This window comes from Dermacentor variabilis, chromosome 5 (genome assembly GCF_050947875.1).
Source record: "Dermacentor variabilis isolate Ectoservices chromosome 5, ASM5094787v1, whole genome shotgun sequence".
Lineage (NCBI taxonomy): Eukaryota > Metazoa > Arthropoda > Arachnida > Ixodida > Ixodidae > Dermacentor > Dermacentor variabilis.
The window spans coordinates 56,741,411-56,755,323 of record NC_134572.1 but is presented as its reverse complement, the minus strand read 5'-3'; the positions used below and the strand labels follow the sequence as shown (position 1 = coordinate 56,755,323).

Genomic DNA, 13,913 nt, shown 5'->3' with positions numbered 1-13,913 from the left:
TCTGCCGCTTCCCTTGTCTGGTTATTTTCCGAAGTACTGCACAAGTGCAGCATGATATATTCTTCAATCTTTAGTGTCCTAGCATACAGTACTGATAAATTGATTTTTCTCTATAACTGTGTTTCTCATACTATCGGCCCTCTACAAAACTGTTCCCTAACACCTGTCTTCCAATAGAAAGCAGTGATTCTTGGTACTAAAGACCTTCTTGCCACAAAGGACTGACATTCAGATACAATTGCCAGTTAAGAGCTTTCAGATTATAATCAGCAGCCATTACAAATTATTACTGTGGTTTTACCTGCCAAAACCAGGATATGATTATGCGGCGCGCCGTAGCTGGGGACTTCGGAATAATTTTGACCACACGGGGTTCCTTATAACGTGCACCCAATGCATGGTACATGGGCGTTTACGCATTTTACCCGTATCGAAATGCGGCCGCTGGATTTGATCCCGCGAGCTAATGCTTAGCAGCGCAACGCCATAGCCAGTAAGAAACTATGGTGGTTAGTGAACTGCAGTGAACAGGCGTCATTTTTTTATTACAGCGAAGCTTTCTTTTCCTCTCGCTTCGACTTTATCGCCCCTGCTGCTCTCTTACTCGTCGTGTCGGGGGTGGTCAAGAGCGTGTAGAACTTACATGGGAAATAGGAAGAAGGAAAGACGACGCTAGAAAGCATGTCTCAGTTGGGGTCTCTTCGTTGAAAGGGTAAAAAAAAATTAAATTATGCAGATCCCATGCACTGTGGGAAGAATCGATATAAGCAAAACTTTCTTTGTTGCTTGTGTTCATTGATTATACTTGGCGGTGATTTTGACGGTATACAACGGTCATGACGTGGTGTTACATTTTACCTTGCGTACATCATTTGCATTTGTCTACGAAGTACACAGAGCGTAAAGCGAGACGTGTTTGCTCGAGGCGTTGTTGGGGGCCATTATCCATCTCCTGCCAAAACGTGAGCACTGTCGTTAGCTCACAAGGAACATCGCATCCTGGCATGGAGAAACATATTTTTTTTATTGAGGCCTTAACAGATACAGCTGCCACGTCTTGTTCGTGCCCGAAGGACCAGCTGCCGCTGGCCACCGGGGCTTCTATCACGCAGCACAGCTTGTCAGTGTTGCAGGGTTGGGAAATTGTGGCTGAAGTGTTGATTTGATGAACCGCTGCTTGCGTATTGTTGTCTTGACGCCGCGGGGCTTTAATGCGGTTTTGCGCCTGCACACTCGGCGCGTCAGTTGTCAGCATAAACAAATTTACTCGATATTTATTTTTCAGAAATAACGTAAATGTACCATGCCATAGCTTGAATTATTATTATCAATAGTATTATTATATTTTTACAGTTTGTCCGCAACAGTCGCCATGTCTAGTAGTAGTGTTTATTTACCTGAAAGAAAAACAAAACAAAAACAACTGAGGCATGCTTTCTGACAGCGCCTTCCTCTTTTCCGGCAATCCTTCCATATATGCAAGCTGTCACGAGCGAAGAGTGGTTATTCCCCCGTTTCGCTATGGCGTTGGCGTATAGCACATTCTGTCTTTCCTCTTTCTACCATACTATTTTACCTCTGGCCTGTTGCAGATTAGTACAAAGGTAAGCGCTGAAGCTTTTGCGAGAGGCTTACGCGTAATTAAAGCCTTTAAGAGGGTTTTGTGTGGACGACCAAGGAGTTCCAGAGGGCATTGTTGCGTCGCCCCCGGAGATCTTTGGAAATGTGTCATAGACATCGTTCGCGCGTACATTCATGTACATTCACAAGTTCGCAACCACCTCGCGAGTCGGCTTGCAAGATCGCAACAGCAGCATTGGAAAAATCAAAGAAAATTACCAAGTAAGCTTCGCTTTGGAACGCCTCCGGTGGCAGGTTTCTAACCAATGTAGTAGCCGACGCACTGTATACCCATAGGCCACCGACGCTGTTTTCTTTTGCTTCCATGGTATGTAACACAATTATAGAAACGTCCGATTATAAATTATATACACAGCGGAAAGAACTGCCATAGCCGTACCCACAAACAGGTCATAGGCAAGTAATAAAATAAACAGTTCTCTTAAAGGAAGGCAAGCAGATACACTTCATCAACAGTGCCTACCACTCCGGTGGGAATTTCACTTGATCATAAATGTCTTTCAGCTGTAAAATAATTTGAAAGGAATGTGACTGCAAAGATAGAATTGGTTTTGCTTTCAATCTTGGGTGTGAATTTCTCATAAACTGTGTAGCCCTATAAGTAGCAATAGAACTTCAACCACTTACCGTCACGTAGTAGTGACGGTAAAGAATGCAGTAGCAATACTGTGAGTGACGGAACCGACTTTTATCCTGCGAACCTGCGCCCACAAAGTCAGGCTACACTCAAAGCACAACGATAGCGACGAGCACAGTCGGCGATCGTCGAAATCAGATCAGTGGATCAAGCGCACCGGCTTTTATACACGAGCCATCAAATGTTCCGGAGAAATCGCTTGTGCCCGCGTGTTTTCCAGAAAGTTCTGCACAATTCGCGTCCCGCATACATGCAATCAGATCACACTATTAAGGCTCGACTTCAACAAACAGCAGACAGAACCATCGATAACATTCCGGAAACTTCCGATACATGCAGGCGCGCCCCGCGCTGAGCGATAGTGTTTGTCACACGCTGAAACGCGGTCACCCGATAAACAAAGGCGCGTGTCCATATCAAAAGATTAATAATCGCTTTTCGATGACATGATATATCGTATGGGTTGAAGGTTTAGATTGAGATTCTTTTAAACATCTTTTCGAGCATCCTTTCCCGAACTAAAATGTCGTCCTTACAGCTAATAAAGCAATGTTATTTAGTTTCCGGCCAACCTCAGAGGCCACAGTCAAGGAAAGTTACAAAAATGTATTTTCAAGCTTTAAGAGGAAGCGTTTCAGTATACACTTTGTGCCTTACAAAAAATGTAAAGTCAATGTAGCCTACGCTCAAGCGGATGAAGGCGAAATTAAGCCAGCGCGCTCACGAGACATTAATTAAATTACTTGACATTCGAACGCGTTTTTCATTTCTGTCATGCGGGTTCGACTCCCACCAAAGATCGTGGGTTCGAGTGCCTTAATTAACTCTAGCTTAATTGACGTCGCCTTACTTATTAAAAAAGTTTGTAGGCTGCGAATATTCAACAAAGGTTGCGGATATTCACTAAAATTGCCTAATATAAACACGCGAGCAATGAAAGATTTGCAGCACATAGGAATGTTTTCTTGCCAAAAACATTGCAAGCTATAGCTGTGCCAAAGGTTATGGGGAACGAGTTTCGGCATCATGCTTTAGGCTTCGCACACGTTTTCTCCAGTCACGTGCAGTTAAATTATATGCATCCAACGTAAGTCCGAGATATGTTGTTTGACCCACAATGACATCCACATTTCCAAACATTCAGTACAGTTCATTCGTGCTCCATGATGTACACCCTAGCTTTAATACTAGAGTTGTTCGTACAAATGAAAGCGAGCTCGTCCTCATGTGCCAGTACTTATACCTCTTTCCAAAAACTCTGAATCAAGAATGTTGCTAGAGCGAATTACGCTCAAGCATAGTGATTCTAAGTATAAGCAAATAGCAACTGTGTCGGGGGCCTCAAAAGCAAGGTTGTTCCTTGAGGCCACCAACGCACAAAAGAAATGAGTGGGTAACAACCATACCACACTTCGTTTGTGACACCTCACAGGGCGACGCTCACAAGCACACTCACCCGTCAAAAGAAGTCGACGTTACTCCCAGTGACAAGTCTTGTAAGCCGCGTTCACATGAATGCGACAGAATCGCATCGTATCAACGCTTACTATACTACTCAACTATTCAACTCACGATACGTTTCTGCTCGCCACAAACGTAAACGTCAAGCAGGCTGTTTCATACTTCTTCGTTCCCGCACACTTGCTTACCATCGTATTTGCACCGGAACGTAAAAATGAGAATATACAAGTGGCCGTCCAGCGCGCCAGCAGTGGCGCATCAGTAGTCGAGAATATTAAGTGCCTATACGTAGGCAATATGGGACCGCCAGCATGAGCGGCTGTTGCACCAATAAATGGGCAAAGCTGCGTATTGATATTTCTTGTAATGACTAATGAAAGCATACTTCTGAGAAGTGCTGAAACAGATAAATAAGCCCGCAGCACATACCCAAATTGGTGAATCAAGTTCAATGGCAGCCGCTATGGTGGGCACGAGCACAAAGTGAAATAAAAATTCGGGATGCGGATTAGTTTGGAAAGCGGATAGGGCCATCGTGTCGTCGAAGCATGACAACAAAATCACCTCACTGTTTCCCGAGAACGCCGCTTCCAATAGAGTCGTAAATGCAAAACACAGTCCAGAGCCGCAACTTCGATGAAGTACACTGACAACGGGCATGATAACAGCGGGAAGCAGTATAGTACCCGGAAGTGGACAGTGTTTTCATCGTGCTTAGAATCACAACTATTCAAATAAACCAGAAAAGTGCGCTAACGTTACGCACAGTCATGGCGTATGGTCACGTCTGGAAGCTAGACTTTAGTGGCCCTGTGGAAGTTGATGAAACACCGTTGACTTTGCTATTACGGTGTTCGCTTGAAGAAACTGCAATAGACGTGGGGCAGTATGTGCATTTAAGGCTTATGTACAACTGCCATTACGTTAAATAATCTTTTGAGCACTGTGATTGTTGCTGCACCAGCCTTCATTTTCAGGGCGTATACATAACGAATATAGATTACTTGGATATAGAATAAACACACAAATGGAATAAACATGGACCACTCTTCATGGAACTGGGACAAACTTCCTTCCGCCTTAGAACGTGAACCGCCCGCCCCAGCTGTTATCTGTATGTGTGCCTTTGTTCACGTGTGTTAGAAATGGGGTATAGTAGTTTATTTCCACACGTAATATGGGCACTGTGGAAGACGAGTAGGCAGCGCGTCGTACCGAAAGCTGATCTCGAAGGCCATGCTTTTGTGCACTCCGAACATCGAAATGGACTACAGGAACCAGAAATACATCATGACCATCATGCGTCTTACCTTTTCTTTTTTTCGAGTGTGAATCTCGGTGGTCTGCTGCTGCTGCTTTTTATCGCGCGATGAAAGGAAATGCGTGCACAGTTCAGTGGCGACGCCCTTGCTGCGTCATTGGGTGCCAGAGCACGCGGAACAAAATTTCAGATGTGGCCTCAGCAGAAGACATAGTGATCACCCCGCTTTCCCTGATGTCACACAATATATACCAAAATAGCGGTCACTGTTGATGGGAAGGGCTTATCGTTTTCAAATTTAAATTTCGAATTAATATGTGCGTGCTGCGAGCCTAGTTTTCGTGCGTTCCTGTGTGTGCGTGCGTGTGTGTCTGTGCGTATGTGAATGTAGGTGCTGGGCATTCTCAGGTACACTCCACTCTAAGGTACAATGATAAATTGCGAATAGTCTGACTACCGTGGCAACTTAAAATGAAACTACACCAATTCGCACAAGTATCAGTTTTGAGAATGCTTTTAGTTGCTTTATAATTTAAATAGGCACTAACGAACAAAAAAAGCCGTAGCAGATTGGTGAAGTATTCTTACAAGAATCTAGTTCCCTTTAATTGACTGCTAAAGGCTGGTCATACGGAGAAGAAAATGGAACCTAGTTTTTCCTTTCAGAATTTTGAACTGGAACCACGGCTCCTGTAGCTAAGTGTGATGTCATGAATATTGCACTTTTATTCTGCCCTGTTTGAGCAAATTTTGTGGGGAAGTTATGAAAATTGTTGAGATTTTGGTCCCTTCAGAACCATATGTAATACTTGTACATCAATAAAGTGTTCGCTGGTTTGGAGGACACGCTATGAAAATGCATTACGCCACAGATTACTAGCGCGGTAATTCAGGGGTGGCGTCACCGCCCGTCTTTTATGTGTCAGCGAGTTTCCGCTCAAAGTGAGGTCAGCATTTTTGGTGTCCTGCAAGTGAATGCGTACTTTCCAACCCTGCTTCACCTAAACGGCTCCTCAACCACTTCGGACACTTTGAACACATCCTAAATAAGGGCGCGCTCGAGAATACGGGCCGAGGAGGAAAGAGCGCCGGTGGGGAGGATAGCGAAAGTAGCGAGATGCTGCGGCTGCCGCGTTGTCCTCAATCAAACGCCTGAAATTCTGGCATTACGGCATCGTTAAAGCAATTGTTGCTGATGTACGTTAGTTGTAGACTGATACACAACTGCCACTTAGTAACACGTTTGAGAACTCAGAGTGGTTTGGCGGCCCTTGAAATGGACGCTAAAGAGAAACAATACATCAATATAGACTGACAAAATGCTATTTCAAAATTCTGTTTTCGTTTACTTCGAGGTAAAAGGTTGATTAGTAAAGGAGAAAATGACGGGCAAAATAGATTTATTAAAAGTACAACTATTATTTATTTCTTACTATTACGAACCGAAACACCATCGCAGGTACTATCGTGAGCAATATAAGCGGGAACACAGGAGTGCGTGTCAGATAGCCTCGGACCACTCGAATGCCGTTATGGGCGGTACGCGGCGGCCGCCGTCAGCAACAAAGTGGAAAGGAGGACGCTGTTCTAATAACCGTTGACACTCCCACCACGCGTCTCTTTATACAAAGTGCGGAACTTCGCATCGCCAGCGCACATTGAAAAAGCTGTTTGACATTACGGTCACAGGTAACTTTGTGCACCGAAGCGTGACCAATATAGTATCGCTGTTTCGATGCGTAAGCATTCTAGAGCTACTTCCCTGGGAAATCTGTCCGTCTGCCTGTAACGCGTGACAAGATGCGCTCCATAAGGTACACACGAGTTCCTATTGGGGTATATATGAAAGCACCTTATGCTAAATGCAGGAATGGGCGCCTAAGAGCTACGCTGCAAAAATATTTTTAAAAACGCGAAAGAAAAAATTTACTCGCTGTAAGTCACTGCGGCACATAACCGTCTTATGCGCTGTCAGCGGTCAGTGAAATGCCGTCGGCTACCGTTTTCAAAAAAAGCAGGCGCAGTGGGAGTGCCAAAAGCTAGCGGAAGAGCGCCCCTCTTTCCCCTCTGTTTTCATCCACGTATCGCTCTAACTCCGTTTCGAGGCTATTTTCTACGCGTTCGCGCATTCCCGCTCATATTGCTCACGATAGTACATCAGTGCCACGTCATAGATTCTAACGTGCTCTTTTCGTGTTTGGACCGTTTGGGCTCAGTAAGTGTCCTTGAAAGCTGCTAATTTCAGTTTTGGACTCATTTAGAACATGGCCTAGTGCATCTTCATCAACCAGTTCCAAATACAGGCCGTTAGAATTCATTACCTCTTCATGCGCTCGTGCGGGACCTTTAGCGGCGCCGACTGCCTGTCTTTTACGCTCTTTTCTGGAGTACCAAGTCTCCTCTCATGGTTTCAGTTCCAGGTACAGTTTATTATCAGTTCAACAAGCAATAATTAGGTACGGATACTATGTAGACGAGGGTCCCAATGTCAACGGCTGCAACGGGACTACTTGATTTTTTTATATTGTACAAATGCCACTCAACTCTTCATCTGTAGCGTCCCTTTATTAGTCCAATGTAGTATTCATTTATTATAATTCATGGCATAAAATTTTTGCGAGTTAGCAATCGGTGAAAACTGACGTTTACATGATTCTCTTAGATACAGGAACAATTGTTTCACGCTTTTTTTAAAAAGACAGAATAAATAATGACCCCACCAATGCACGTCTTTACAATCGACGAGATGTATGGAGCAGCTTGCCAAGTGATTGTGTTTCTCCACTGTCATTAACCAGTTCTACCATCACACAACAGCCTGTGTGGAGAAGTGAGGCACCAATTTATTTGAAGAAGTGCAACCGAATCACTCAATTAGTGTCAGAAGTAAAACATTATATTAAATCACAGGAAAGTTATTACCCGCCGCGGTGGGTTAGTGGCTATGGTGTTGCGCAGCTAAAGCATAAGGTCGCGGGCTCAAATCCCGGCCGCGGCGGCCACATTTCAAAGGGGGGGGGGGGGCGAAATGCAAAAACACCCAGGTCACGTGCATTCGGGGGGACGTCAAAGGTCCCCTGGTGGTCAAAATTAATCCGGAGTCCCCCACTATGGCGTGCCTGATAATCAGATCATGGTTTTGGCAAGTAAAACGCCAGAATTCATTCAGGAAAGTTGTTACAGCAGGTGATGGCAGGGGACGATTGACATTCTCGCTGTGAATAACAAAGGAAATGCAGTGGGACTTGCGCAGTAAACAATAATAATAAAATATCTGCATATCAGCTAACTCATCAAGGGTAGCCACCTCATCAAGGGCTTTCACTTCTTTCCCACCTTCCTTGTCTTATTATGTTTATGGAGATAAGTTTAACTGTATTGCATTGTAATTAGTTACTTCACGGCTCATTATGCTATTTACGATTTGCAGCCGCTGAGTTCGCAAGGCGTATCCGGAAGTAATTGTTCAGCATGACACCCGTTTTGAGATAATGATTCATGAAGTTGGTGACAAAATGCAGTGGTGTCCCAGTTAGTTTAGTGTTTCAACGCGCAAAACGACGTTTTCTTAAATATGTAAGTGGAACAACAGTGCATTTTCCCGCAAGTTTGATGGCGCGTATCTCGAAAACGATGCCATCCTCGCTATTCGCTTCGAGTGTATATGCCTTGTAAACACACCGGCTTCAACTGGCAAATTGCTACATGTCCTGTAAAGTGGTTAATTTAAAAGTTAAGTAGTGAATATTTTAATTAGTCGATCATGCATTTTTATGCATGCCGCCGCTACGAGTAATCCAGCTCAAGGAACCCAATTACGACATCTTCTATAGCCTCTGTATGGCCTAAAAAACATACTTTGCTCAAGCTACGTCACCGCGAAAGATTGTCATGATCAAATCACACCAACTATCTGCCCTGAATGTTCTCAAGTCGCGAGTATTCCCTCCCACGCGGTAGTATGCAACAACCATCGCTTTAGACATTGGAGGGCACATGAACTACATTTCATTGCGCAATGGAAAACAGCTCGAACTGATTGTGAATATCACTTCTACTTTATTTTTCAACATTTTTTTACATGTTAATAAACATTTTCAACACAAAAGCCACAACATTTTCATCATGTACAATATAGTGTGGAGGAGTATCACAATTTTATCCCTCCTCGGCACGATGCTTATAGAAACATTGACTTTGTCTGTGGTATTGTGCTGCCAGTGTCTGGACGCTCAGCCCTTGTAAGTTGGCGACGTGCTCGCTTGTGGGACCCGCTTGGCTGAAGAAGGCCTGGCGTTGCTTTTCTCTGCACAGCTGTTACACAGTGTCTTCGTGGCAGGTACACATACACCTCATGCGGTGCCTATGGGACGTTCATGTGCTCACACGTGGTCTAAACATTCTGAAATATAAAGCAAGCGCAATTTTATTAACGCATTGAATATGTGATGGAGAATACTGTTGCAAATACGTGCGTACATTGCGTGCTGGTTGCTTCTTCAGACAAGGCATATACCTTGACGTGCTGTTATCGGGATAATTAAACGTGCGGTTTCCTTACATATACAGAATGAATATATTCGCCAAACAAGATTTCAGAACTTCCGACGGCTCACTGTTCTGTTGCATTTCCCACGCCAGGTAATTATGTGCTACATGCTTTCTATACTCAAGAAATCAAGAAATAAAAGTTATTGCAAATCCAATGCGCAAGATTGGAATATATGTGAAGCTAAGCTTTAGTAAAGCGGGTTAACTAGATTCTATAAAATTGTTCACCATATGCGCCAGAGCGATTACGCACCTGCTTAGCAAAACGCAGTGACCCCCCCCCCCCCCTACACACACACACTCACATCGTGCGACGGGACCCATACCGCGTCACAGATTACGCTGTCTCTTGGATAGGCCTGCTTTACACCGCGAGGGAGCCACAGAAAGCTTCGTTTTATTAAAGGAATTCTGCGCTTGAATGCGCGTGTTTGTTGCAGTCAGGATATTTAGGTATTGCTTGTTGTTTCACTGCGCAATTCGGCAGCTAACATTGCCGGCGACCAGAACATTTGCAGATTTAGTGCAGATACCCCATGTACATATGATATATATAAGCCGATTCAATATATCAGTGCTGCCCGGAGTTTTAGCTGTTCGGCAAGAGAGCAGCACCAGCAGCCACTATCAGCAAGGTCTGGAACTGTTCGTCAAGAAAGTGAAAGCACGAGTTGCGTGCAACACGAGAAACGTTTGCAACAGAAAATTGCTAATTTAAGGCCACGCCGCTATGGATGAAATGCATTGATATGTTCAAGTAACATCTTTTTAAAAGGAAAGTGCCAACAGACAAGCGACAAAGTGAAGCAAACACTGGCGCATTGTCCATTCTCTTTTGGCACTTGTTTTTCGAGATGAATGTATACCAGCTGGCCTAGGCTACGGTTAATTTAGTGCAATTTCAGTATCTGACTAAGAAATGTTGGCGATTTGGTGCAACTTTACTGAAGAATATAGTCCTTGAGTTGTTTGTGAGAGACATTTGGTGCAGTTATACTTACTCTAAGATGTGTGTCAGCTTGCGCCGCGTCTCAGTCTGTCGGAGAAGGCAACAGCTATGCCCATCCATATTGGCAACATCCAGTTAGCTTCCAGTTTCTCTGCAATTATAAAACAAAACTTGTGCATGTATTGGTTGCAGCTTTACAATAGGCAGAAATTCTACATTAAAGACTAGATGAGGAACTCACAAGAAAAACATTGTGACTGGGACACAGCGGCCGATTTGTCGCGGGCTAGAATTTTCAGGTCTGGCAAATATTCTTACATAACGTTCTTCAACTGGTTGTGCAGAATGAGAAAGTGCAAAATCATTGCTTAATAGCAAAAGTGTGTAAGGATGCCTCCCACATTCATGTACGTAAATGCCCATTTGTAACATTCCACGGATTGGATGCGCGTAGTCGAGAACGGCAGAAAATTAGGTGGAGCGATGAAATTAGGTAATTCGCGGGAGCTAGCTGGAATCGGTTGGCGCAAGACAGGGGTAGTTGGAGATCGCAAGGAGAGGCCTTCGTCTTGCAGTGGACATAATATAGGCTGATGATGATGATGATGAAGAAGCTGTGCATCTTTTCTTTTTCTTCTGCATGGTACATAATTTCTGCAGCAACCCCCAATAGGTGGTTTAGGTAAATGAAGTAGAAAAGTTGGCATCCATCTTACAGTAGCCCTGAGCTTCAAGGTAAGCCAATCTCAGCCAACCTACGTTTCGACTGCGACGAGTCACCAAGTAACCAAGGAGAGCGCCTTACGTGGGTTCAAGATTACATGCCGTTGTTCATAGAATGATCTTACGATCACTGACCTTTAGGGCCTAGTCGGATATGTTTGATAGTGATTTGAATGAAAAAGAAGATGCAGTAAACTACTGCAAGGATAAGGCAAATCACCGAACAAGATTTAAAGCAGAAGAAACAAAAGGACAATATGAGGTCAAGTACAAATTATACCGACCTACAAAGCGTCGTTATTGTGCCCTTTGCCTGTCGATACACTGTTGTAATTACTACATTATCGCCATACCTGCGAAGGAGTTGTTCTCCGTGAAAGAGAAGCTAGCCTGATGTGTGACGTTGAGGATGATAGTGGCATCGTCAATGCCCTTGGAGTTTCTGGCAACAAACAATATTTCACCGGCGTCTTCAGGGTGAACCGACCTAATCTCCAGGGATGTGGTTCTGCAAAATGGTGTGTCGGCACTCTGAAAAGAAAATAGATAAAAGTACAACTTGTTAGCATGGTAAAATAGTTCGTAACAAAAAGCGGGGAGATAAGGAAAGCTGCTAAACAATTCAATGTATCCACAGCAAGACGAAAGGTTAAGTGATATTCAAATAAAAGAGAGGTAAAGAATCATGGGTACAAGAAAGCCGGGACGCATGGAAACCCATACTGAAAGTAATCACTCTCAAAATGGCCTAGACAATAACATCTGCACTTTCTTTAGCGTATTAGAAGCGTAACTTCTAATCTTAAAAAAACAACCATCACATTGCGTTCACAATTATACTTTTTTAGTCACTAGCATCACCGTTCAAAATTCATGAGGTCAATGTGACATCACCATTTGTGGAACTGACAGGCTACTTATTGTAGTGTCTTTTGCTACATTCCTTTTTCGGTGTCGTGAAGACATCGGTAGTGAAAGGTTTCTACCTATGGGCGAACCCAAACTACTCCGGACTCAGCCAGTAACCGCAACACAAGATCCACCAAAATTTATAGGAACCGACAGCACAATTCTACCACTTTATCTGCATTCTCAAAGAAGCGTACATAGTTTGTACAGAGAAAAGTGCTTTGCAATTGAAGATTTACAAAATAGTGAAAACTTCCACAGTTTATCATGCTCATCGAGGCTTCGGCACTGAAGGAAGACGAGTACGCTAAATATCTCACGGTGAATTTGGAGACTCCTGATGCCAACAAGGGTTTGTTGCGAGCGACGTACGCTGCTTGAATAAAGAGCGCAGCTATGTCGCCTCAGCCTGCGGTTTGGGAAAACTACGAAATACATCGTCGGAACACGTTCACTGCCGATGTGCCACCGGGTGAGCACACATTTGGTTTCGAAAGTCGAAATAAACTCGTGATCCGTCTGCCAGTGAAGCAATTCGTGCACCCATGAGCAACACTAGTCGACATTTTCATGAACAGAGCGTGATCTCAAACACCACAAACGGTATCTCAAGGCACACTAGGCCTGCAGATGAAAGCCCTCCACATGAAAGATTAAGAAGCGTGCGCACTATTATGCCTGGCGCTCTCCTCTCAGCAGAGGCGCTTCTCCAGCTAACGTGTCTTTTTTGAATGACATTCTCATCTCAATGGCGGCTCGACGCTTGGTGGTTGGTAAAGAGACAAGTACCGCAATCAAGATGATTGAGAACACTTGTGTGTGCATGATCGATGGCGCTTGTGTGTGTGAAAGCGTTAGAATGCGTACCTGTGGCTCTGCTGCGGCGGCTAGCCTACATTCCTCGCGCCATCACTCCCAGAGGTCAGTGCCCGAATGCACAACGTTGAGAGTTCTGTCAAACCTTTTTAGCCCTGCTACTGGCCTGTCCCAAAAGTAAAGCGCCTGACAAAAACAGGCCGCGAGTACACTGGCACTTCTATGGCCTTGCTGCTAGTTATGAATGATGTGATAGAAGTCTGGAAATCCTGACGCTCTAGCTGTCACTTCCTTTCGAATACTAGACATGTATATACTGTACTTAAAGCTCCTTTTCTCGTCCCGCCGGTTTTTCGTCTCGAATCGCACCAGCCCTGGAGCCTCTGTAGTCGTTATCGTAAAAGTGCAGTTAGTGTAAGTTGGACAGTGATCTTAGTCTAGAGCTTCAGCTGCAATTCAGCTGAAGCAGCTTCATCTGAGAGGGAGTCCCCAATTGTCATCGGGCTGCGACGTTACTTTGTTGTCGCACTGTGGGAGGCAAAAGACGGAGGCGCCCCGTCATGCCGAAGCTGCTGGGTACGTCGCTGCTTTCTCTTCATGAAGAAAAGCGGCGGTGCGACTGATGGAGCTTACGTCAACCACAACTTCTAGTAATTTGTAGACTGTGGCTTGTAGTCGCTTTAACCAAAACTATTGTTTTCCGCATAAAAAAGGAAGATAGCCCTGGGTAGGACCGCAGCGAGGAAACTATTGAATACATTGTTTACGTTAGCCCAGACACAGCGCACGCAGGTGGTCAGTCGTGATCGCGCTGGCCCGTCTCGACTTTAGTCGTGACGACTGGTGTCTTTCGGAACAGACAGTCCTGAAACACCACAAGTCACTCACGGCACTCTTGAAGTTTCTGCATCCGGGTGGCCTATTAGAGAGGCTACTAGTTCCACGGACGTTGCCCACCTCCCCTA

At 44.6% G+C, this 13,913-nt stretch overlaps 1 protein-coding gene across 2 annotated transcripts in view; it reads right to left on the bottom strand.

Moving 5' to 3' along the window:
• Nucleotides 1-9,045: 9,045 nt before the first annotated feature.
• LOC142582632 (cell adhesion molecule 3-like) overlaps nucleotides 9,046-13,913 on the bottom strand; it is a 174,526-nt gene continuing 169,658 nt past the window's right edge. For both annotated transcript variants that reach the window (XM_075692542.1, XM_075692543.1), the window contains exons 9-11: nucleotides 11,577-11,754; nucleotides 10,553-10,651; nucleotides 9,046-9,402 (exon numbers count right to left, since the gene is read on the bottom strand). In XM_075692542.1, coding sequence (XP_075548657.1) covers nucleotides 10,566-10,651; nucleotides 11,577-11,754 — 264 coding nt within the window. In that variant the 3' untranslated portion in view covers nucleotides 9,046-9,402; nucleotides 10,553-10,565. The remainder of the gene's footprint in view (nucleotides 9,403-10,552; nucleotides 10,652-11,576; nucleotides 11,755-13,913) is intronic.